Source organism: Porites lutea, chromosome 2 (assembly GCF_958299795.1).
Source record: "Porites lutea chromosome 2, jaPorLute2.1, whole genome shotgun sequence".
In the NCBI taxonomy this organism is placed as follows: domain Eukaryota; kingdom Metazoa; phylum Cnidaria; class Anthozoa; order Scleractinia; family Poritidae; genus Porites; species Porites lutea.
The window spans coordinates 29,677,893-29,704,442 of record NC_133202.1 but is presented as its reverse complement, the minus strand read 5'-3'; the positions used below and the strand labels follow the sequence as shown (position 1 = coordinate 29,704,442).

Sequence of the window (26,550 nt, the reverse complement as noted above, 5' to 3'; positions counted from 1 at the left end):
AGCACGGAAATTCCGCATGGAATTTTTTTAGAGTTAATTTTTGTTCGAGGGACTTTTGGGGGGTTTTTTGGAAGTCCTGGGGAATTTTTTTGTTTTGATTTTGCCTCCATTCGATCATCATCGCCACCACTTGAAATTCGGAGTACCCCCTGGGGTACTAATTAGACCTGTCGTTGAAAAAAAGTATAATCAAAGAGTTTTCTTTGCAAATGTGTAATCAGTACATGGAGAGGAAGGAATTGAGCTATGAAGTAAATTGCGATCAAAGGAGTGAAGCCGTTAGCTTTCTTAATTACAGAAAAGCAGCTGCAATAAAAGCAATATCCAAATCATGGAGACCAGTAGCAGTAAAATCTTACTACTTGTGAAGGATGGAGAAACCAAACCAACGCTGTACTTCGTAGGAAGCTTGACACGGCAAGAAGCTTACAAACGTCTCTAATATTGCACAAAGAACTACCAGATTGCCATGGTCAACAACTGCTCCAGCAATAGGCCATTTCCGAGTTCCAAAAAAATCACACGTTCAAAGCGAGGCTAAGTGCGAAGCCATTGATATGAAAATGATTTTTAATTATGATGCAAATGAAACTCATTTTCGCACTTAGCCTCGTTTTGAAAGTGAGATTTTTTGGAACTCGGAAATGGCCTATTTCATTAATTGCCCTCACCACTGTTTGAAACACAAATCTGATCCAACAGCTTAAGGTAAACAAAGGAAAGTTGGAAAGGCTTTTAAGAAAAAGGGAAGTGTGTTCCAAGTAAGAAATATATCACGCATTAATTTTGACGGAGATATTGCGCCAGATATTGCTCAAATCATGCACCCATAATGAATCGCCTTGCAAAGGTCACGGCGCGTGAAGCAGCGATGACGGCCGCCATTTTCGACTCAACCACCTGTGAACACTAAAGGACCAATGCGACCGAAATCAATCTTGAGAGTAACTAAAATGCTACCAAGTTGATCAATAAGCTATCCCCAATCCATAAGTTAACTTTACGTTGAGTAAAGACGCTTCTGTTGTGGATAAGTATTTTCTTGCTCCTACCCAAATAAGAAAGAACTTGACTTGCTTCCGCCAAGGCTTGGCTTCGAAGTGACAGATTTTCCAGGTGTTCATAATATAACCATCAAGAAGACTAAATACGGCACAGTATCCCCTACTTATGTTTGCCTCGTGGTAAATTTTAAGGATACAAGACTTCATCGAATTACAATCCAACATCATTTCATCGGCTTTAAAAAAAACGTAAAACGAATGCAATTGACGACTTCAAATACAATTTTCGTGGCATTTCACACCGAATATAGATCTCTTCTTCCCATTCGTTAATTTTAAGTACTTCGCTGTCGTTAGATAAAAAGCTTGTCTTTTCCTCGCTTGACCAGAAGATGACGTATTTTGATTTCCTTAGCTGCTTTCAAAGTGGAGAATTAAAAAGAAATGAAGCAAATAGGGACACTTGCAAACAGACCAATCAGACTGTAGAGTCGTTCGATTTGAAAGGCAGGTTGTAGCTCTACCGGTGGCTTGTGGGTAAGTCGAGGAAAGAAAGACGAGAACAATAGGTAAACTTAGGGGCTTTGTTGTTGGTGGTAATAAAATTTCTGCCCCGATTTGTTCTTTTTTGAGGAAGAAAACGTATAGAGCAAAGATTTGGGGGAGTATGTTATCTGTGGTCAACTCTACGGTGTTCTCAAAAGGAAGACATTAGACGAGATATCACAGCAAACAGGCTCGTAAGTCATGGTGCTTTCTTTGTTATTTAGTCTCAGACTATAAAATGAAGTGGATATAACTGATCATTTTAATTTTTGTACCATTTACTTTGTAGCATTCAAGTTCCTTGCGACTTGAGCCAAAGGTTTTCATTCATTAGTCTTAAGTGCCAATTTATCACATGAACTTACGTATATATTGTCTTGTCTGAACTCTTACTTTTATAAACTATTTTTCTCGGGTAAATCTGCGTTTGTTATAATAACCTCTGTCATTATTTTACGACCACGTATTTTTTTTGTTATTGACAATCGTTAAATTTATTCGTCTTTAATTAGCTATCCTAGTTTAAACCACTCAGAGTTACACCTATTTAAATAGGTTATGCTTATTTTTTGTTTGACAGTTTTTCGCACTTATCCTAAGTACCGCGCAGAATTATCGCTCTTGTAGAAATTGAATTAGATGTGTTGACCTTCCCGTGCAAAACACCCGCACGCCACCTGTACCAGGTCGTACAGGAAAATACACTTTGAGTGTCCATGGCAACTGTCTCCACAGAGCCTCGGCTGGTAGGGCTAAGATGAACATTACAGAAAAATAAATTGGAACGTTTTCTGCGAAAATTCAGACAATGAGGTTTATAGTCCAAAGAAGTGTTTCTGTCTTGCTCTTGTCGTTGCAGGCGTTTAAGGCTTATATGGTTCATGCTCTATATTTCAGTTTGCGGAAATTCTCTCAGTCCGTCAAAATAAGGCTTTAAGAAATGAAGGATAATTCGGACCAAAGGTGTTTAACTAGTTGGAGTCTTCAATTCTTGGAATGACGAGACTGAAACATACAAAACTTAATTCAGAAAACGCTGTAATAAGAACGCGTAACTCGGGTTTTGCGAACGGTCAAATCAAGTATCAAAACCGCCTCCTACTGATATTATATAGCAAATACGTAAGTTCTGTCTGGTGATTTCCTCAGGTATTTATCGCTGTAAAACGATAATAACCTCTTCTCGTTAACTATGAGCTAATTGGCCAATCAGTATGCAGGAATCACAGAATAGAGCACAAGAAGAATTTTACTAACAAGTAGTCTGTTAGACTATTTTTTCTTAGAATTGAGCGAGTAAAACACGCGAGTGCGCGGAAATCACCTCTCGCGGGGAGATCGGTCTCGAATGCTTTAGAGCGAAAAGATCGATACGTTGTCTGATAGGTAGTACGCACCGCGCACTGACAGTCGTCAAGCCTCACTTGATTTTACTCAGTCTTTGCTAACAGGCATCGCCCTTTTTAAAGTTTAAAATAGCTAAGGAAATAAATTGGGAAAGCTCCGTATAAAAGTGTTATTAAGTAAAATTTTTCTAACTGGCGCGCTTGAAATTGAATCCAGAGTAAACGATTTTCACTTGACCCGTAGAAAAAGCCAGATTCATTTTGATCGCAAAAAACAGAAAATAAAATTAAAGTAAAGAACTTGAAAGTTCCATACAAATCCCTGGAGACCACAGCTGAATGTGTTCTAGTTTGACAGTTTTTGACAAGGTAGTTTGTGTGATATGTATCGACTAATGTTGCGGTTTAGTTACTTTAGTTCGAGTAGAAACCAAGACACGTACTTTCACATCATTTTTCAGTGCTAACTTCAAAAAATCAATGAAAACTTGAAGTCATGGTTATTAGTTCTCCATTTAAACATTTTTTGATTCAAAACTAGCCAAATGGCACCTCTTGTCAGCAAAAATGGCACCTTCAACAATTAGATGTTTATAAGATTTGAATTTTGTCTGTCTCGCATCAGTTGAGTAAGGGTAAAGACCGAAATAAAAATGATGTGCTTTACTGAAACTTCAATGTTATGCGAAATATAACACGATTTTATGTCATATCTCCAGCAATTTTTTGGATAGTACTTTAGGCCTTAGTGCACTCAAAAGGACACACGAGTTAATCCAAAGTCGGTTTCGCACGTTAATATTACAGATGTAGAAAATGATATATTTGATTGAAATTTGAGATTCTTGTGGCGATGTTTACAAATTAGAAGTCTAAAAACCTAAACCTCGTCAAAACAAACAAACAGGAACACACAGAGAAGAAAAGCAAGAAATCATCCTCAGATTCATGTTCATGGCATTATTAGTAATCGGATGAAATTCAGGCTACATTATTGAAAGAGAAAACGATAATAACATAACGTATTCTATCCAGCCTAATTTGAAAGAGTTAACTAAAATTCAATGAAGTACTTCCTCCTTTCCAGTTGACAATTTGTCACTGAATTTATTTATTTCTTTAGGCTACAATAGTTAGGAATGATTGTTTGTCAATAACGTTAGAACTTTGGGTTGGTACCCTAACTTTTAAGTTGGACTATCCCTGGGTAATTTTCCCAGCCGACGGAGACTGACAGCAATTGTGATTTTCCTCCAGAGTTGAAATTATTCTAACAATCTTTGAAAAGAATTTAAGTCTCGAATCACTTTGCCTATAACTACATTTTCGAGTGGCTCCGTAAGTATAAATTTTGGAGGCAGTGCTCAGTATTTAGTAATGTTTCATTATGTGTTTTCAAACTTCCAAATTAACCAAGTACTTAGATTGTAGAACCCTTGATTACTGCAGGGCTTTTACTTTCGGATGAAAACTTATTATTTTTATTTTTGAATATCAGTTGAATCTTGAGATTCTTGAACAGCAATAAAGACAGGTTGTTTAAATTTTGAAAATAAGCGGTTTATAGCATAAAAGCTTCAGGGAGGTTTGTGTTTACATTGTCCCCATCGGGGGTGTGAACCTAATGAAAAGGCGCAAAGAACCGTAGGAAAAAGAAAACAGTTGCTGAAATACAGGAGTAAAATTAAGATCCTTGTAGGTACTCGGTGATTTTTGCACGCTCTATGAATAGTAAAAAGCTGGCTTAATTGTGTCTTTTACAAAGAAGTACTTTGATTATACTCTTTTTGATTGATATTACTATAATTATTTTTTATTTTTAAATTTTCTGCCATATTTCTAACCTCGCTGTTTAAGAAAACTGAAAATTTTCTCCTTCGATTTCCAAGGTTCTCTTAGCTTAACACCAATGTGTTGCATGACACCCGAAGATCATTGAGTAACATTACGTCAGAACACTTTCATTTTCCAAGACACAACAGAAGGAAAAGGCATTTTTTCCACGCAAAAAAATTGTTAAGAAATTCTAATGGGAGTCAAAACATAAAATCCTGCCCCTATAAGTCGAAAATCAAAACCATGAAAACATACTCAGTGATTATTTTTTTCTCAAGAGGGCGTGAATGAAGAAACTCAAGAGCTTATTTGCTCTCGTTTCCACACTCCGACAACCTGTTCGCGCGCTTAAACTCGAGTTGTGATTGGCAGAGTAGTGTTCAGGGTCAACTGATTACGTCATCGCATCTTAATGTTGTGTATCAAGTGTCTTAGTCTTCACGAGCCGGTGATGCCACGTTAAGCGCGATAACACTGACGCTAAATAACGCAGGCTCAGGTTCGGCGCCCCTCGCCCAATCAACCAGTCAAACCTCTCATACTGGGAGCCAATTCGCGAACTCAGTTTCAGAGCAAAAAGCGCCGGAAGCTTTGTAGGTGGCAGCCATACTTTTTTTGTAGAACGGGCTGATAACTTCAGGTTGGTGTTGTAACTACGCAGTGTTTTTAAAACTACACTGAGAGGGAACTGTGTAATATATTTGCGGATCAAGTGGTTCAAGATATCGGTGGGAAATGCCTTGGCCAGCGTGAGGTCATTTGTCGTGGTCACTACATTCTGGCATCGGCAAAAGCGAACAGGATCTTTATATCAATTCGATAACGGACTTATTCATCAAGGGGTTGTTTCGGGAACCCAAAGCTCAAGTCTCCAAAAGAGGAGCTTCATTGTTTCCTTTGCACCCGGAAGTGATTGATATCACGTTTAAAGGACCTTTTCTGGAGGCATTACGGTGATATATCTTGTTTGTGCAAGACGTCTCCCACCGATATCAAGTTAAGTCCACTGGATAGCATTATCATATCAGTTATCAAAGGTATTTTATGGTCAAGTAAGGTAAGCATTTTGTTATATAAAGTGTGAAACGTTCGAGGGATTTATTCGAAAGACTCGAACGTGTGTTTGTGTACCTTCTGTTCGAGTCAGACTCTGTAATGAAGCTTGATCTGGCGAACTACGCAAATTAGACACCTGACGCTCCCGTTTTAATTTATAGTAGCAAATTTATTTTACATCTGCTCTTTTGGCCGTGTTGCTTTAAATGGTGCTTGAATGCAGAACTAAAAAAAAGAAGAATCGCGTTACAAACACCCAAAAAACAAACAGCACGGTGGGAAAGTAATTCAATACCACCCTTTTGTGGATGGTCACTCCTGAGAAACAATCCAGCAACTTAGAAGTAATTACACCACGCTGAAAGAGAGAATTGCTATCATAAAGCAATAGTTATAGAAAAGATTTTTACTTTTTCTAGTAACATGAGTCTTTTTAGGTCACTTTGGTGCCAAGGTTACAACAAGATAGAATTCTCTTATTCTTGGGTGACGGAAAGTTGACTAAGGGGCGTAAGGCGATGAAACGATTGTTAGCCTTTATGAGCAACTTCAGGTAATTTTATTTGCAAGGGAAAAAAGCCCGCGAAAAATTACAAATCCAAAAACCCTTCGTTAGCTAAAGATCTAAAAATTACAAACCAGAACAGAAAATGTCACAACAGGCGGCTGTTATTGGCCGAAAGATTTTTAAACACCTGTAGAGCGGACCAGTTGAATGAGTGCTGTCCCCCTAATCCAACACTACGTTATCCTCAAATAGTTAAGTCATTAGACAAAGATAATTAACTATTCATTCACCAGTTGCCTAATATATAAACAATTTACTGGTGGAATGAAGTCACGGTAGCCTGGCTAGAAACCAAACTCCCCAACTCCCTTCCTATGTTGGCTTGACGGAAGGGTCAGTTTCATTTTTGGAAAAATAGTGTTTTCTGTTTATTTTCCTAGGTCATGAGGATCGCTTCCTTGGCGGTACTAGTCGCCGTAGGCCTAGTACATTTTCAGTTATCGGTAAGTACTGATTTATAAACGAATCACTGAGTTTAGTTTACTGGGCGTGTTGTCTTAGTCGATCGAACGTTTGATCAATGGAACGATTGATCGAACGGTTGGTGGCTAATCAAAGAACCGTATCATTTTGGATGAGTAACTCCAGGGCTTTAAAACATATACCGACGACTTAAATGTATATACGCAAACGGCACAACTGAGTACTTTTTGTACTACCATAGTCTCTTACTTAGTAAATTAAAATTGCTGTGCACAGTCCATTATGGTTTATCGTTTTTATTTTTTACGATGATGTTTTGCTTAACACACAAAGACATATGACATATGTAGTTTCAGATTATTGGCATCACAGATTTTATCAAAGATCAACAAACTACATCGATCGAGGGATGCGAAACTTCTTGATATCTCTGTTTCCAAATGGTTCTTGATTTAATGTATGGAAATATTTTATCGTAATGAATATTAGCTTCGGAACCATTTTCTTCTCTATTTCGCGCCATATTGAGTGTCAACCCACCTGTTTTAGCACCAAATATGGAGTGAGTGAAATAAACTGTGAAGGAAGTTTCTTGTTAATTTTTTACAATCACACGTCGATTACATATTCCTTTTTCCGTCCGTTTCGATTTTTCGCTATAATTTTGCCAGAAATTAACGTTTAAATATAAGAAATGGCGAAGGAAAGAAGTTCTAATAGTTAAAATTTTAAAGCAACAAGTTACTGGACAAGATCGGCAGAATACAGAAATCACTAATCCAGAGGAACAAAGCCAAGGCCCAATCAGGAACCCTAAAATACCCAGCTACGATTCCATGCTTGCGGTGGTTGTCGTAACTTTTGCGGCGATATATGTGGCCACAGACAAATCGGTAATACAAATGCTTTTAGGTGAACTTAAGTGTAGTCATCGATCGATTTTAAAACCGGGTGAATTTCATGGTGGCATGTGATAGTTATCCTGGTGGTTTTGACTATGGCGATTTCATTTGTGTTCACTGATTTTACTTTTACAACGATACGCTACCCGAGAGCTGTTTATAATTACCTTGCTTTCAGATTATAAGGCTTAAGCATGGGTCAAATCTGTTTCTGGAATTTTAGAGTGTTTGCTAACCGATCGAAGATAAAGAAAACTTCGTCCCAGTTACAGGGAGTCTGGCACAGACAAGACAGAACAAAATAATATATGTACGATATGGACTGACAAATTTTGATAGCTAAATCGAATACGCAATTTTAATTTGTCTCTTGACTTATTACCTCACAGTCTTATTCATATGTTTTCTTGTCTTTGTTAGCTTATATAAGACGGTAATGAAGCTTTTACAATCATAGAGCCAAAAAGAGTTACCAGGAATTAGAAAATATCCTCACTAATTGTTTTTCATTGTTCTTTCCGTAAGGCGTCGCTGCCAATGTCTTCAGTCCCTCCACTCCTAAACAAACTACTAAAGGATCAGAATGTAACACTGGGTTTCATTCTCAAAGGCCTTCAAGGTCCTCCCGGTATGAATGGTATGGCAGGAATGTCTGGATCTCCTGGACCACAAGGACCTCCAGGTTTCAAGGGAGATCCTGGTCCGCCTGGTTTTCCAGGTACACCAGGTCTACCCGGTTCTCCGGGTTTCCAGGGTCCTCCTGGTATGGATGGTGCTCCTGGATCCCCTGGTTTCCCCGGTCCTCCTGGTTTCCCGGGAGGTAGCGGAATGCCTGGTATGCCCGGTATGCAAGGTCCCCCTGGTCCGCAAGGTCCCCCTGGCCCCACACCCATCAGATACGTAAGTACACCATTTTAGTCTTATAACACTAAACACTATTCGAGCTTAAGGTTTTAAAGGATACAGACGAAAGTACTTACATACTTAAGGCCGATCTCCCAATCGAGCCTCCATGACAAAATCTTCCCACACATTTCTATACAGCATTGCTGACCAAATATCGCTGAAGTTGTCAAGACTGGTGTTCCTTTTGGTGTTGTGGATATAGTCAACTAGCTTTCTTCCTAACTCTTCCTACAGTTGGTTGCCATAACATAACTTTCGAGGCGACAACGACAGTACGTATCTGTCAAAATCAATGAATGACACCAGAGTGATCAGTGATAGCAGTCACGTGTTACCCTTCAAAAGGTTTCTTACTTAATTTCTTTGCTAGTGTTCAAGCAAGTTTAAGAAGTTTCAAACTTGAGCAGTGCCGGTGACGGATATTCCAGTTTCTGATAATTCTTGAATAAACTTATGTCTTTGTTTTCACAGAACGGCACAGTGAAATGTGAAGAGGACACAGCTTGGCTCAGATGCAACGAATACAAACACATTAGCATAATCTCTGCTTTCTGGGGAAGACGAAACTTCGGCTTGTGCACAGAGCACACAGGAAATCTTAAGTTTAATCAGTACTGCCCGACAACACCATTGTTTCTCACAAAAGTAAAAGACGCCTGCGAGGGAACGACCATGTGCGAGATTAGATGCACGAAGTTCTTTTTCAACGACCAATCATGCGCTGACGTATACAAATACTTGGAAGTCTACTATAAATGCATCGAAGTTATTAACGGGCACGAAGTTGTCAACGAGGATAACCTACTCAACGCTAACTACCTGGGCTGAGCCAATAAATGAAAGAACAAAACGAACTTTCTATCGGACGTTGCATTTTCTTGGCTCTTTAATGGATGTAACATTTTACTTTGCTGGAAAGAGTTCTATTTGTAAAAACGGGCTTGCCTGATATGGAGAATATGAGCGAATAAATCGTATCATAACCAAGGCGAAAGCCTGCAAATTTCTAATTCTTCCGCGAAAGAAGACGACATACATGGCACTTGTTCCATGTATTATATCGATTTAAGGTAGTTTTCTTTCTGTACATGACATGATTAAATCATCTTCGTAGAATCGAACGATATTTGCTCGGCTCGACACGTTGTTATAAAATTTAACAAGAGAATGATTGTATTTAGAGAGCTAGGGTGTGTTTTTTTTGTTTGTAGACAGTTTTTGTTCTAAAACGTTACTAATTAGTGCTACTTAAATAAGAGATTAACCGACCAACACAAACTAACCAAACGAACTGGTACAAGCCACGATACAAAACGGAAAATCACTACCTGTTTCAATCGTTTGTGTATGATATTATAGGGCGATTTATGATGTTATCTTCAGTCATATGTAAATAAACTGATAATGGAATGGTTTACTGGTGTACACGCTAGTATTATAGTTCTAGAAGAGTTAATCGGTGGTGATATGCTGTTATTTGGTGACGAGATGTGAATGAAGTCTACTTCATCAGTTTGAAGTTTAAATTTTGTCAATAAACGACATTGCCGTTAACCACTCATGTACTTTTTTTCAACAAGTTGAGTTGTGTTTTAGCAATCAACCGTGGCACGATAATAAAGTCTTTTTAGGGACCGACTGACTACAAGACTTTGTGTCTTTGTTGTCTTTGCTTTAAAATAAAATGGAACTTTTGCAGCCACACCTGACCGTATCTTAAGCAGGAACAAAGCTACTATTTTCAATCACTTCTTTGGAACCTACTTGTTGCCATTTCAGGTAGTTAACGCTTTCTTCTTCAACGCTGTTCCAATGGCGACGGTGTTTAAAAGAAAACTGATAACATTAATGGTCAGACTCTGTTCACACCTGCACATTTCCGAAAGCCTTTCGGGTTAACAAAAAACGAATCAAACTTCCCACGTCCACATTTGCGTTTAAGCATCGTTGACGAATGCCCACACTGCGGCATCAAAAACGTATAACTTACGATACGCTTAATTCGTTTTTTTTTTCGGGCGTGCGCACTACTCACTGTGCATGCTCCACGGCAAGGTAGCAAAACAGCGCCACACTATAAATACTTAACCTAAAAACTTGAATTTTACCCAAAGAATAAAACCACTTTAAAGGAGCAGTATCCGGTTACCGTGCATGTAACTTTGATTTTCTGACAGGATGTCGCGAATTCAAAAGATGCGAGGAGAGCAAGAGAACCTTGAAAAATCCGTTTGCATCGCGCTTGGCCGAGTTCGATACTAAAACTTCTCAGAATTACAGATCAATGATATATTGTTCCCTTTAAGTTTTGATTTGGGCAAAACAGTTTTGTTTTTGGCGTTAGTTTCATTGCTGTTGGGAGGACCAAAGAGAGAAGGGGAGCGTTCTAATGCCAGTTGAAGGCTTATTTCTCCCGCCAGCTTCCATACAAGCTCAGTTAGTCGTGAAAGGAATAAGCAGAAATGGCACAGCAACAATAGACTATGTTAGAAACAAACCATTGAGACACGAATGTGACTGAGGATATCTTGTGGAAGCTTCATGAAATATGATGTGTTGCAACGACATGTTAGTAAACTTATAATAAAACCTCCTTACGGCGGACAAAATCAAACAACAGGCACTAAATGTTTAGGGAAACGGGTGCAATGAAATCATAATATAATCTTTGACTAACCTTTGCGATGCTTCTTTGCGTTAAGATTGCTTTTTTATTTATATCTTTCCAACTTTTGAAGCGAGAACGCGAGCAAATATTACTGGGCTTAGACTTGCCACAAATTGACCTCTGACACGAGTTTCACAGCAGAAAAGCGAGCGAAACGAGCTTTTTAGGTCGCAAGGAGGCCGAGCTAGAGACAAAATCGAGAGAAGTCTTCAAGCCGCGGTCCAAATTTTTAAAGAAGACGAAAGATTTCTTCGAAAGTCTAAAATGTACTTGAGAATGTAAACAACAAATCTCCGTCGGCGGTGCGGTCCAGAAGGAAATCTTGTCGTGTCAATATGACATTTCTATTGTCTTTTTAATAATAATAATAATGAAAACAATTATAATAATAATAACAATAATTAGAAGAAGAACATTTTTATAGCGCCTATCCAGTACTGATCTAGGCGCTTAACGAAGAGAAAAAATTAGAATTAAAATAAATTTAAATTTTAATAAAACACATATAAAATGAAATAAATCTTCCTAACGACCAAAGTTCGGGGGCTGAGACAGCGAATGCTCTAAATCCATAGGTCTTAAGGTTAAAGCTAACAGGATTCAGACTGAGCGTAGAAGATGACCGAAGCGATCTAGAAGGTAAGTCGCGGGTGATTAGGTCTTGAATGCAGGGCCTTGAAGGTAAGTAGTAGAATCTTGAATTTAATTCGTTCAGAAACAAGTAGCTAGTGAAGATCTAAGAGGACGGGAGTGATGTGATCACACTTCCTAGAGCGTGTAATCAGTCTGGCAGCTGCACTTGTGCACCGATTGAAGCTTTTTGATGACGTTTTTAGGGACATTATGTAGTAGAGAATTGAAAGTTTGGAGGTTACAAAGGCGAGAATAAGAATCTTAGTAGTTTGCGTTGATAAGTATTTTCTTTATGCGAGAAATGGTGCGAAAATGATAAAAGGCAGATTTACAAACATTGTTGACATGGGGAAGCATTGACATACTGTTATCGAAGATAGCGCCAATATTTCTTGCATGTGAAGAGGGCTTTATTCTGTCAGTTTCAAAGCGGTGGTAGAGATTATTGTGGATTATACTTTGAGAATAAGTAGAGAAGCGCGGTCTTGTCTTTGCCTTTAGTTTTAGTCTGTAGAAGGATACCACTTATCAATGTCGGACAGGCATTCCTCAATCTTAATGATACTGTTGGTTAATTCCATATCGTTGTTTGTAGTGAAAGAAATATATAATTGAGTGTCATCGGCGTAAAAGTGAAATCGCATTTCACGGAATTGAAGAATGGTGCTGTGTAGAGTACATACAGAATCGGGCCAAGGACAGAACCTTGAGGTACACCGCACTTGAGCTCGTGAGACTGTGATATCTACATCCTTCAATTAACGCAAATTGCGAGCGATTAGTAAGGTAGGAGCGAAAGCATTCAAGAGCTATGCCAGAGATAGAGTATTTAGTACAATCTTGTAAGGAGGATATCGTGATTCAAAGTGCAGCAGACCAGTCTAACAGTAGAAGTATGACACAGTGACGTTTATCAATAACACCCAAAATGTCATTATGAACTCGCACAAGGGCGGTTTCACCACTGTAAAAAGGCTTATGGGCAGATTGTAGCGGCTCATTTAGCTGGTTAGCTTCTAAATATTTTTGAAGACGTACTGCGACGACCTTTTCAATAACTTCTGAGATCACCTTTAGGTTTGAAACAGGTCTGAAGTTTGCAAGAACTTCATGATCTAAGCAGGCCTTCTTAAGTAGTAAAGATAGAAGAGCAGTTTTAAATGAAGACGGATAATGACCGGATCCAATTTGTTAAGAAAAAAAAAACGATGACGCTAGCGCGTGCGCATAATCGGGACGCTATCCCTTTAACAAGTAGGTATACACACAGCGAAAATTTACTGTAAAGCAGATATCAATCCCCTAGAGATTTCGTTCGGGGGAGGTGGGATTAGATGGGCCTGCGGGTAATTATGGAAGGGATTTTCTCTCACAGACTATTGCAAAGTTCCTGATTAATTGTTTTACTGGCCGGGGTGAGAAGAAATTAAATGAGACAGAGGACATTTAGGCGCACACCGTTTTTTTTTATTTTTTTATCTTTCTGTCGCTTTACAAGAATCCATGTGCACAACGAGCGACTTTTTCAGGTGCCTTGAGGTCAGCAAAGACCTATTAAACACCGGAAAAGACGATATGGCTATTTCAAAGGTCTGCAAATTTCTTCCGCGCGCTAAGTCCCGCGGTAAGTTGAAACATTACACGTTCCTTATTACCATGTGCACACAAACGCTTTCATTTAAAATCCCGTGTAATAAAAATCTTAATTTCAAATAGACGGAAGTTTAAATACTAGCTAAAATGTCTTTGGAGAAGGTTTGTAAAACAAGTCGTACTAATTACTTTCTATATTATCTGTTGTTGTCCTCATGCGAATCTTGTATCCCATCTACCCTTTTCATTCTTGTTTATCAGCTTGATGGTGAGCAAAATCTTACGTAACAGACAGCTAACAATTCCCTGAAACATTTACTCGAAGGGAGGTAACTAAAGGTCAAATGCATAGTCTGTTTTTTTTTGCTTGGTGTTTAATGGTTAAATTAATGTTTGATATTGCTCTGAAATCACTTCACATAATCATAGAAGAGATAAGATTAAGGGTCGTAAAATGGAGGCAAACGATTTACAGAATCACGTGGTTTTCCTTAATAAAGAACTCAAAGCAAACTAGACTTCAACATAAGTACTTCGTTTATTAACAAACGTTCGTCTTCAAGATGATCAAACAATATTAATGAGTCTGACAAGCATCATTTGTTACACTTTACTTTTCTTATGACCATGGGAAATCACAAAACGGGAAATAATATCACCACTTCCGCTTCCGCTCCCACTTCCACTTCCACTTCCGCTACCTATGAGCGAACGGGGTGTCATCCGTGATCCGCGTCCATTCACAAAAAATCCCAAGGGTAATTTCTGGTTGCGGTAGAAGCTCACTATGCTCTGACGTTCATTCTTAAGGTGACGGGGCTTTCGTGGAACTATAGAACATTGCTGGTAGGAGAACAACAAGTCAAATTAAGAAGATTTTTCTTTACTGACAGTAGCTATACCAGGCATGGCTGATCAAAACTACAATTGCATTCATAATAGCACGCAGAGACAGTCTCAATAGAACCCTTCCTACGATACCCGCCAGAATGCACGGGCTTAAGGATACGAGGGCACAAAAAGGCAAACAGGATCACTGTATGTCGGAGCCAAGTCTCATAAAAACACGTCCGCCCCCATGCACGTCCCACGGCCTGTTGATGGGCTAAAAGCAATGTCACGTGGTTTTTCAGGGGGTAAAGAGGAAACAAAATCAAGTCTGTCGATACAAGAAATTACGGTACAATTTTTATTAGGCTGCCCCCGAGGGCAATGCCTCTTGCTTCTGTCTGTGTGAAAAAAAGACAAAATGGAGGACTGAACTCCTAGAAGGCTTTGCGCGTCCCATTCTCCCTTCAATGGGGTCGATTATCGCGGGGATGGGACGGGTCATGGTCGTCATGTAAAGTTCCAGTTAAAAATAATGCTAATCTTTTCTTGTTTCAAAAGGCAAACTTGCTTACTAGCTATCCGGTATAGTAAGCACAACTATCCGATATGTCTCTCTCCTCTTTAGAGATCGACGCGTCGCAGTTTTGCTCCGTTACGGAAGTCACGCCGAAATCAACTGTTCTTATGTAGGAACAGAAGCCCTAGCCGGTACAATTTTCGTGTGGGGCAAAAGCTACCTGGAAAAATGTGACTCTAGCCTGAGTCAGCTGTTGAAACAGAAATAATCATGAATTTTAAATAATACGAATTCAAAACTAAATCAAGATTCAGTACCGATGAATGATTCCACTATGGGGTTCTGATAACCAATGCCATTGCAATTGTGATCAACTGACCAGAAGAAGTAATTAAATAATTAAACAATAAATCGACCTAATACACGTTTTTGATTAGCGCTATTTCAATTCGTTTAGTTGCGAAAAAACAAATTCAAATAATTCCGCATGGAATTTAAACTTGTCCTTTTGCCTTGAGTAAATTTGCTTTCTACGCCCTGAAAACTATCGTGTAACAACGAAATGAATTTTCACGTGATCAACCCAACCGCGGGGAGAGAAGCCATGATTATAACGCCACGTAGCTGAAATTAAAACAGTGATTGTAAAAGGTCAAAATGGTAAGCCAGACGGAATACTACAGGCACTGAGTAGCACTTACTGTAACTGCATATAAAGCGACCGCGATAAAAACCATCTTTATCATCATCTAGGGAAGGACCTTCAAGCAGCCTACTATTCAAGGCACCAGTGTGATACGCTTACTAATTCAATAGGAACTGTTAGAATAAGTCAAAAGTCTCCTTCTTATAATCACAACGTATGATTATCTCATTTAGAAACAACGCATGCCCATACATGTTCACTGAACAGGTAAAACAGACATGGAGATGCAGAAGACTAAGAACACCAAATCTTTCGACATACAAGCAAAAGATTGGAAACACAATGAACATTAATTATCACACGACAAAATAACAGCCAAAAAAAAAAAGGAAACTTTCTAAAACACTAATTAATACCCGCTTAACCACCAGTATTTCCAAGCGTTAGGTAAGAACGCCCCCTACCAAACGCTAACATCATTTTCTACAGAGCTTCTTTGCTCTTCCTATCTTGCAGGAAGAGAAGAAGCACATCATAATAGTTTACGCTGCCGAAAGAACAGTTAGTTTATTCAGGTCACCGTAAATTGGAGGAATGGAGGTCGGTTTTTTTTGTCGACCGTTAACTGATAAAAACAGTTCGCATGGGGTGCCGGATTTTCAGTGATCAGCTATAATTCAGGTCATTTCACAGTAATCAGCAAATATTTAAGCACCTTCAGACTCGTCTTAACTTTCACGTTTTTTTTTTAACGGTATTAATTAAAATCTCACTAGAGGTGCCCACCCCTTTGAACATGTAGTGTCGAGGAACATGCGCAGATTGCCGAAAAACGTTTGCGTGATTCAGTCTCTTCGTGACAAAGGAAAATGTTGCTTATCACCTCCCGAAGAGCATGCAACTGTTAAAGGAGACTTCTGAGAAGCTCATCACCTCCTGACGATCATGCGACTGTTTAAGAAGACTTCTGAAAAAAGCTCCAAGCCGCGAACACACTCTTAGGCTTCAACCACACAGTAAGGGTGCTCTCTTAGGCACCCTGATTCATGTACTCAGAGACGGTAGTCCCTAGATTTATAATATGATACACATACACTGTTTTTATATTTTATCTCCAACATTCATGTGGCAAAACTCCTTAGCTCCTTACTCTACTGATGATTAATACATGAAAGTTGTGAATTTACCAGTCTATTGTCGCCCAGCGGTCTGCCGGATTGTGGGGGGGGGGGGGGGGGGCAGAATTTGTCGTCAGATAATGTATCTTACGCTAACCAAGAAATAGAAGAGCCATTTCGCAGTGGACAGTTATATGTTTAGACAATTCTTAGCTAACCCCACGCAGACTCTCTATTAAGAGAGGGGCGTTTTCTCTTATCGCAGCGTTTTCTGTTATCGCAGGTGGTGATGGTTCACGCACACATTCGCGTAAACAGCGTTTTAGCTTTACTAACCCAAAGAAACATTAGTACTACAACATCCTAGGCACGTTTCATCTAGGTAATAACTTATTAGCAAGTTTTCGCCTTTTTAGTGTTCAACCAGACGGTACCCCTTTTGTGTTTTGGCTAGCTGAATTACATAGACCCGCCAGGTCAGTTTGTTAATGGTTGAACGAGAGACCCTGCTGTTTCTGTTACGTCGAACGTCGAGAGATGATACAAATAAACCCACAGTTTAGTTTACGCTGACTTGCTTGAGCGAGTCTAACCAAACATATGCACTCTAGTGTTTCTTTGGTTCAGTGAATTTTTCCCAACCATGACATCAACAATACTGGCCAGGTTTTTCAAGCGTGTTGAGGTTTAAATAACACTTTGTGGTTCAAGACAGCTACAGTACATACAAAACACAAGGCCTGTCTTGCGTGGAAACAGTGAGAATTATTTTCTCTTTGTAGCTGAGTGATACAGAAGCTTATTTGTCCGCCGATGAGTGATATAAAGGTGAGATTCGTAAATGGACAATTTTCATACACAGATTCAGCTAAGGTTAGAATATTTTCGCTAGGAAGGCTAACGTTCTCATCAAGTCTCTTAAAAAGGATTACCGTCGCTGTTAGAATTAAATAACGTTTATTTGGGAGCAAGAGTATTTTGAATTGCAGGGAAGACCAGTGAGCTTTCTGACAATATTTCAATTTTTTCTTTATTACCAAACAGATTCACTTCGGTAACTTCCAAAAAAATTTGTTTCAAATGTAAGGGTTAGAACTGCACTTTTGTTAAAATTAGAGAATCAATACTATCTGCGTTTAGTTTGAAAACCTTCTTCGTCGGTTAAATAAATAAGCGTCTGGAGGTAAATTGAACGAAATATTTACCACCTATTTGATTTTCAAGTGATGTGATCTGATTGCAGCTATTTTAATAACAGGGTAATCATGTTTTCTTAGTTAGTCACCTCAGCCTTTGATTTTGACATTCAAAGGTAGAAAAAGTCTTCAAACATAAGTGAAAGCAAGACTTAAAAAGCAAACTTCTTGGCGTTTATCTGACATAACTTCCCTGTTTTTGACAAACTTCCAACTATAACTTGTTTTGTTTATTGACAGTGACTGAATCATTGAAAAATCACCCAGCGTAAAAGTCGAACTGGTGCCAGATGCGCACGCTCAGTGGCTTCATTTTTGGCGGGTAGGTAAATGTTACGCGCTTGACGCATGACGTAATAACGTGTAGTCTCATTACCTAACATCTGGGACGAGAACGGTGACCAAATTGGACAGGCTTAACAGAGTCCATTTTGGAAAACTTTTATTTCTTTTCCTCGGATTTCTTGGCCGTGGATTTTGACCAGAGGTAAGAGATTTTGAAAATCACATTTGGATTCGTTGAACTGCATAAATTATCTCATTTCATTTTCTAACACTGGGGGTTTGAGGGAGAAGATGAAACAACCCTGGGGTTCATTGAAGCGAAACGGTATTCGTTTCGTTGAGATAACGTGAATTCCACCATTGAAAAAAATCAGATACTTTTTGCTATTTCACTAGAATTTATTTCTCTAAGATTTTAAGGCCATATGTTCCTCTTTATAAGATAAAGTCGATAGTGCTGAAAAAATGATTCAAAAAAATTCCACTGCCAGGTCGACCTTACAAACAGCGTTCGATTTTTCATGTAAACTTTCCCAATGTTTTGACCTTTCGATAAGAGCCTATCTTTTAACTTCGTACAGCGTTGGATGGCTTAATCGTTAATTCAGATTTTAGCACGCTGGCGTTTTTTATTTTCCCTCCATATTATTGTTGTTTAAAGAAAGATAAACTTGCCCAGGAAACATAAGTAGACAATATCAAACTATAGTGATGACTAAGATTAATATTATAACATTACACATTTGTTTTCGTTAAATAGTAGTAAAAACAGCCAGTATCAAACAGCTAAAAAATACTTTCCTTATGTTTTGCGACGGACTAGATAAACGTTATTACTTTTTTTTCTTGCGCACAAATCAGTTAACTGAACCGTAAGAGTTATGACCGGAGAATCAATTTTGTGATCATGACACCGGTTAACATCAGGCTGTGGAAATCATGGGGCGTAGACCAATCTTGGAAATTACACATACGCAGGAGGTTGAAGTAAACACGAGTTTTTCGCTCCGCTCCTCCCAGTTTTTTTGGCTTAGTATTGGTGGCAATCGCTTCTCCTCTCGAAGGCGTGAAAGGCTTAGCATGGTTATTTTTAGTCTCGTCGGAGTGGAACCTGTTAAGACAATTTTTTTTGCACCGACCCGTAGACCTTTGCGCTTTAAAAGGTGGAACTAGTGACGTGCTGAGCGATAGTCCTCTGAACTGTACAATAATTCACGAGAGATGTTCTATCACAGATAATTGATTGTTAATAGAGAGGAAACTGGAGACGCTTGTATTGGAATCAGGAATCCTGTACACTGCTGAAACCTATGCATTGGTGCAGCTAAGCGAATCAACTCCAATTGGTCCTGTTATTATTTATTTTTATCTGAAAACGTTCTTGCAGTTACGGGAGCCTACCAGACAAAAATTGTCTGTCATTTCATTGATGGTGTCTACGCTTTTGATGAAATCTAAGAAGCCAATTCTCTGTTTTTATGCTACTGCTGCAAGTCATTGTGCTTAAAAATTTTAATGACAAAGTTAAATTGCATATCCCCTCACTTTCTACGAACTGCCAATTACAATGTCCCCAATACCTTAGTGGTTAAGTTCGTCAAGCTCCTTGTTTAAGATCAGATAAGAGTGGACTGTTGTAACCCGTTGTTCTTGTTTTCAAACTACCTGCTATTTCGTTTCACCACGGTTCATTATATCTCAAAGAGGATTAATTGACTAGAAAAGTGGTTAGTCTACGTTTTCGACAATCCAACATATAGAGATTTAGGTCAGTTTTTCTGATTGAATTTCAATCTCTTTTGCAGTAGAAGCAGGGCCTTTCTGCAAAAACGCTTAGAGGGCCAAAAGTTTATCAATTCTTGAAACTTTACCTTCATCTAAATAAAGATAGTTTAGCATTTCAAGGGCATTGACCACACTTTGACTGCAAAAGGTTCAAACAAATTAACTGGCTAGAAACTGATTCAATTCTTATTGGGGTGTATCCAGAATTACGTGCAGCTCGAAAAACTATCATTTTCATAACTATGTAACTACACTCCTGTATCGGAGCGCTTCTTTTGTAATAATGAAGGCATTTCTTTCGGGAAAGTGCTAAGACGGTGATGAATTAGGAAATAATCTCCTTTTCAGATTCAGTTGAGTGTCCAGAACAATTTTCTTTCGCCATTGTCTTGTAATTCTACAAATCGTGATTGGCTGAGAAATCAAGGTAAACACAAATTCAATCGTTACTTCGTTCCTTAACGTTGCTAAAACGTGTTCTTTTCGCCCTTGGTATCAAATACCTGCATCTGTGGTTGGAGATTTGATTGGTTCTTTCGATCGTCTGCAAGCATTGTATGTGGTTTTCATCAACTGGTCCATTCAATTCAAGGTTGTTTAATATTTACCTCGGGTATCCGATCGGTTAACCGTTCAGGCAAATTGTAAAGAAAATTCAGAACTCGTTGTTTACCGTTAATTTACACAGTTTCCATTTACCGAAAAATGGCCGTAAAAACCTGGTATGAAAGTTAGTTTTGAAGAAACGGGAGAAATTCTGTTTGAATTGGAACACTGATTCCCACTTGGAAAAGAGGGCAACCTTTGTAAACAGTAATAGTAAACCTTTATTGCGCCTTACTCTTATCTGTCTTTTAACAGTAAGTGTCGTTTACAATGAAATAATAACAACGGCTGTGATGAAATGAATGAATGAATGAATGAAAATCTTTATCAATGTGTCAATCTTCTAGCTGGCTACACGTAGTCTACTAATCGGGGACACCTAACACGAAAAATAAAATAATCAAAAAAATTTCTATCAAATTACAGTAATTTGCTGGAACGAGCCAAAAAACCCCTAGCCGGGGGAGGTACTCAATATACTTCATACGAGGCAGCTTCACCTCGAGGTCCAAACCCTTTGTATACCATACCATATACCTGTATAGGCCATTACAGCAAGTTCTCCGAGCCAAGAAGCCGTTTTCTATTTACTTTCACCGATTGTCAGCAGCGTTGCATGTATTCTCTCTGAGGGATCGGCTTCTGTGAATTTTTGTTAAGCTGAAACGATTCGATAACTGAGTCGTGTTCCATCTACATTTCAACCGTAATTCCCCGAGACTGTTTGTAAGCCTCAAAAAACGGCAATGATTATCGAACATTATTGCCAGAAATAGTGACATTAGTTGTTTAGAGATATCCAACTGTATTGCTTTGCGGCTGATATTGTAGAATGTGCATGAGAAACCAAAAAATGATTGACTGCCCAATGATTTGGCGTTTGGTATTCTTAAACAAAAAACTGGGAAATGAAGGCTTCATTGAAGAAGCCAACTTCGGCTGTTGAAGTAACAGTGATAATAATCGTGTCTTCTATCTGTCTACATTTAATAAGGCTTTGCAAAATGGTTTTGAGGACCGTAACTGTCCAAAGAAGAAGCCATATTTTAATCTTTGCGTTCACATTTTGTTCGCACGAGAAAAATCATACGTGCTTTGTTGATGCTGTATCTTATTAGCACCATTTGCTTCTAATTGAAGAGAAATGTAGCTCTTCTGAAAGTGCTCTTCGGGCGTCATATTAAGTAAATACTTTTAAGTAAATTGAGAGAGAACAATCAGCCCCTGATCTCGGTTTATTCCTTTTTTTAAGCGGGTCACAAAACACTACGTTAGAGGAAGGGGAGGTCAAAAGTATCAGGCCTTAAAAACCGTTGTGAGCAAATTGAATCGGGGTTCTTCCAGCATAAATCGATCTACACTTAGGAAAGAGAATCGCCACTTATGTTTTTAATTTAAGTGCTGATAAGATTAATATCCCCGAAAAAACTTATGAATTTCAAAGGCTGTGGTAAGAATTTGTAATGCCAGCCTAATAGACATTGTAGTCTAAAGTTGTCTCTCTCATGTCAATTCTCTCTGCCTCAAGTCGAGATATCGACTACCTATAAATGGATTCGATTCAAAATGAACCACCAATTAAATATAAGCTAACGTTCTGTTACTTTGAGAAGTGTTTAATCTTAGTTTGAGATCTTTAACTGTGCACAGGTGAAAGGTAAAGGGGAGGAGTAGATTTAATGGGTGACTTGTTTATAACCGATGCGGGAAAAAACTCTAAATCGATCCAATTCTATACGTGTAGGGACAACCTACAACCAACTTTGTCTAGCTTAGAAAATTTTCTTGTTTAAACTAGGAAATCAAAATCCTGGTACCTGAGAATGAAAAAAATCAGAGGTTACCGAAAAGCTCTGATGAGGCGCGCTGATTGAGCTGATTACTGATGATATCACTACTTCCCAGGATAGCTGTACTGGTACCAGTCACGCGCCATTGGAGAAAAGTGATTTAACTGGGAGCGACTGACCAAATTCTCCCTGTGTGTTTTCTTGTTTTCTTTAGGCAATGAAGGCTGATACAAGCCTGCTGAGGCTGGCTGTTGGCCTGGCCTTATTTATATTAGCGGTAAGTTGCATTTTGTTCTGTTTGTGAACACTATACAATGGGTTTATTTCCTGGTATTTCGCCTTCACTCAGTCCACTTAAACACTTTGTAAACATCAAGGGCCCTTTCGATTTAACGTATTTTGTAATATGTACCGTTGGGATCGTCCAATAGTCCTGTGGCAACAATGTTATAACAATACAGCAAAAATTTTTAGTTATGACTTTCAAATCTCGAAAGTACCGAATTTAGCGACAATTCAATATGATGATTGAATGAAACCAGATTAATCCAGTCATATACAGCCGTACTGGGTCGAAATTGTTGTTAACTTAACGAAAATAATTATCGGACCATTACAATGCCTATATTCATATTGCCAAATTCACAAAAAGTGCCCTAATTCTACTCATGACTTTTCTTTTTGGTGTGCTAATTATCAACTCTACCTTGATTGACTTAAAACTGATCCACGGACTTTGGTCTGGCCACCGGATTTTGATTATCAAACTTGGCCCTGATACCAGTGATACCCAGAATGCCCAAATATGATTACCAAGACATTAGAAAATCTTGAAACTGTCGAGTAAGAAGATAACTGGAAGCCTAGATTTGCCTAGAGTATCTCTGCAACTAAGAAATTGGATATTAACAAAAAATAAATATATATAACTTAAGCTAAATGAAAGTAACAATAAGACAAAATTTCCTCTTTTCCCAGCACTGTTCAGTTGTACCGAGAAAGCCACGTCTAATAAAGAGAAACTCTGAAGAAGAAAATATTCTGAGTTATTACTGGAACCAGAAATTACCAGTGGGATTTTTCGTCAATGGGCAAGGTGGCTTAATGGGACCTCCGGGTCCACCCGGACCACCAGGACCTCCTGCTTACTACGGAGGCGGAGGTAGTGGAAGTGGAAGCGGCGACGCTTATACCCGTGGGGGCATTCCAGGACCACCGGGTCCTCCGGGGCCACCTGGTCCACCAGGTCTCGGGGGGGCTGCAGCATCAGTAAGTAATTGAGGCTGTGACGTAGTAGATTTGAATCTCAGTGATCCGTGTTTACACAGTTGGGATCGGCCTTTAAAGGGTCTTCTATTCAATGATAATAAGAGTCCTTAAGAAAAACGTAACAGTGGTAAGTAACACCCAGTGGATTTTCAGTGTAGCTTGAATGCTATGAACACTAGATGGAAAACATAAAAAGTCTCGAAGCGAAAAAGTTCATTTCACGTTCCGTTGACGTCAATGAAAAAGAAATTAAAAACTGAAACTTATAGAAATATTTGCTTCAAGACATTTCAGGCAAATCGCTTGGCTTTCATGAGTCGAAAGTGAAAGCAAGGTTACATAGTAGCCAGGTGATTTGGCTGATATATCTCGAAGCAAATATTTTTATACGTTCCAGTCTATAATTTCTTTCTCATAAAAAGTCTTGACCACATCAGCGTTGCTGAAATCTTATCCTGTATAAATAAGTGCTTTATTTACTTCTAACACTTCCAGAGAATTGTGGTCATTTTAGGCACATGCGACAAAAACATAATCGACGACAGCCGACTTTGCACGTTTGGTACATTGAAACAACAGATTTTCACAGTACATATAATAAGTGCCGGTTTTTCGCTGTATTTTGCCTTTTAACTCTGCTTTCCAAAATAAGCGCAAAAAACGACGTATTTTTGTTTATTCCAGGGGGCTCAGGAAACCATCACGTGTGAAGGAGAGAAGGAATGGATCGAATGTCCACAATATAGAGTTATCAAAATTAATTCTGCCTTCTGGGGCCGTGATGACGCCGCCACCTGTAACACAAATGGCGTCCAACACGGACTCAGCACCGCAGAAATGTGCCCTCAAGACGAGTCCAACACAATGACCAAAGTGGAAGGACAGTGTAAAGACGAACAAGCTTGTGAACTAGCTGCAACTTCGACCTTCTTTGACAAGACTGACTGTGGGCAGGTCTACAAGTATCTGCGAGTGAACTACGAGTGCCTACCTAGTGAATCACGAGTCAAAGCAGCCATTCAAAGATCAAAAATCAGCGGCTAATCTTATTAGCTATTAACTGGATCGATCAGCATGACGAGAAAACAATATAAACGTTTTTCACCGGCTAATACTGTTCAGCACTCTCAATGCCAGTTACAGAATGTATAATGTGTTACAAATTTCTGAAGCAGGGCTTGGAAAATTTCGAAGCAGGAAAAAGAAGTCATGTTAGTCGGTGAAATACAATTTGGGGAGGAACAAACTCTGCATTTGACCATTCTGTTCACAATTCCAAGGAAAACAACAATTAGAGCATTTTATTAATCTAGGAAGATTCATTTCATGGTCTTTCATGCTCCACTTTGTTATTTACTTCGAAGGTGTATATAGTAATATTTCTAAAGTGTTTCCCTTATTTTGAGAAAAAGCTGTTGTAAAAACCACCGGTAATTACAAGGATTACTGAGTGCACGCTATTTTTTAGTAATCTCTTGACTCAAAAAGTTAACTTTCATGTCAAACTATTTAAGGGGTCTTACAGATGCTAATGTAAATGAAGTACGGTATGCCCGAGTTAGTAGCATTTGTCAATGTAGGTGACCTAGTACCATAAACGCAACGTCTTAAGTTTGTGACAGTAAAGCTTTATGGTCTTTTCAAACTTACCGTGTGTAACTTAATAAGAGTATTGGTGCACAACGGAGTTGAGTTAGTTGGTGATTCTTAAAGGCATCAGCGGTCAGTCCGAAATAGGGGATTTAGAAGTATGCCGTTTGTCTCAATATCTCATAATCACAATCTCCTAATCTAATATCTTGAGCCGCACTGCCCTAGTGGCACTCTTGATTAGCTTTTTCACTTGGAATCTTTTTTTCGCTTTAAAACACTATACCCCCGGCCAGTGGCCCGATAACACCATTTGGCAATATTGTCCACATAGTTAAATCCAGAGTGTCCTCCTTTCTCTTGCCCTAAAACAGATCTGTTCAGATGGCAGCAGGATGCTCCATCAATATGGCCAAAATATGCGACTTTGGACTTTGTGTGTCTACCGGTGTATGAGTACTTACGAGTAATTAGGGACCTTAAGATACACCGTTACCGTGTAGGGGTACGGGTAAATACCCGTGGGCGTAGCCGTAATTACGGGTAGATTGCCTCTTATCCCGGAGAAACGGCTAGGCTACCAGGTAGAACGTTGATGCCATTATCACATCTGGGAAATCATGGTCGCCTTTTGTATAACTAGGTGGCGAACATGCTAACCTACTCGTGCCTGTTGACAGAAACGGTATATCATAACGTCACTTTTGAGTTATATACAGAAGTCTGCCCCTTACCTTGGATACCGGGTGGAGTGATAATGCCAATATCACAGTTGGGAAACCATGGTCCCCTTTTATAACAACACAAGGTAGACCTGTTCTACTACCCGTATCGTAAACAGAAACAGGATATCTCATGTTCGGTAGGGAAAAGGGTAGAAATTAAAACTTATAAAAAGGAAGGGCCATGCGTACTATACTCTCTTCACACACTGTATTGTTAGCTTTTTGAAGTAACAAAACAAAATTCACAATAAACAATATATAAGTTGGGTAAAAAGAGAAGCATGAAATGAAAAATGATAAATTATGAGAGCAAATCACACTATTGACATCATGACTTGGGAGAGGCATACACAGCCTTGAGGGCCTCGCCGCATATTAAGCATACGAAGAAAGAAAAGGAATTGAGGATAATATCCATAAAAAATAACATGACGCCCGGACACGACATTTAATAAAATATAATTAACAATTATTCCACGAGTGCGCGTTGGATATGAGTTGCCTATAATCATCTCATATCCAACAAGCGCGAGTGGAATAATTGTTTTATTAAACACGCCCACAAAATATCGAGAATTCTTCCCGACTTTATTTGTAAAAACAACCGATTCTCAGCTTGTTTTTAATTTTGAGGAAACGCGTACAGTTACCATATTTGGAGAGCATGGTAGAATGGCTCATAAACCATGATCATGGCCAAGCCCATCAAAG

At 38.9% G+C, this 26,550-nt stretch overlaps 2 protein-coding genes across 6 annotated transcripts; both read left to right on the top strand.

Annotated features, from left to right (window-relative positions):
* Nucleotides 1–1,553: 1,553 nt before the first annotated feature.
* Nucleotides 1,554–10,141, top strand: LOC140928249 (uncharacterized). 4 transcript variants are annotated; one of them, XM_073377974.1, is made up of 4 exons: nucleotides 1,554–1,744; nucleotides 6,737–6,799; nucleotides 8,207–8,581; nucleotides 9,059–10,141. In XM_073377974.1, exons 2-4 carry the CDS (start codon nucleotides 6,740–6,742, stop codon nucleotides 9,413–9,415), a joined length of 792 nt encoding a protein of 263 aa, XP_073234075.1. In that variant the 5' UTR covers nucleotides 1,554–1,744; nucleotides 6,737–6,739; the 3' UTR covers nucleotides 9,416–10,141. The 4 variants fall into 4 exon arrangements, with proteins under 4 accessions (XP_073234075.1, XP_073234074.1, XP_073234077.1 ...); XM_073377973.1 differs by lacking the exon at nucleotides 1,554–1,744 and adding an exon at nucleotides 5,217–5,372; XM_073377976.1 differs by lacking the exon at nucleotides 1,554–1,744 and adding an exon at nucleotides 5,543–5,789.
* Nucleotides 10,142–17,254: 7,113 nt separating this feature from the next.
* LOC140928250 (uncharacterized) lies at nucleotides 17,255–25,169 on the top strand. Of its 2 annotated transcripts, XM_073377978.1 has the most exons (5): nucleotides 17,255–17,421; nucleotides 18,030–18,111; nucleotides 22,470–22,532; nucleotides 23,234–23,524; nucleotides 24,209–25,169. In XM_073377978.1, the coding sequence occupies exons 3-5, from the start codon at nucleotides 22,473–22,475 to the stop codon at nucleotides 24,566–24,568; spliced, it is 711 nt and encodes a 236-aa protein (XP_073234079.1). In that variant the 5' UTR covers nucleotides 17,255–17,421; nucleotides 18,030–18,111; nucleotides 22,470–22,472; the 3' UTR covers nucleotides 24,569–25,169. The 2 variants fall into 2 exon arrangements, with proteins under 2 accessions (XP_073234079.1, XP_073234078.1); XM_073377977.1 differs by lacking the exons at nucleotides 17,255–17,421; nucleotides 18,030–18,111 and adding an exon at nucleotides 18,144–18,276.
* Nucleotides 25,170–26,550: the final 1,381 nt, after the last annotated feature.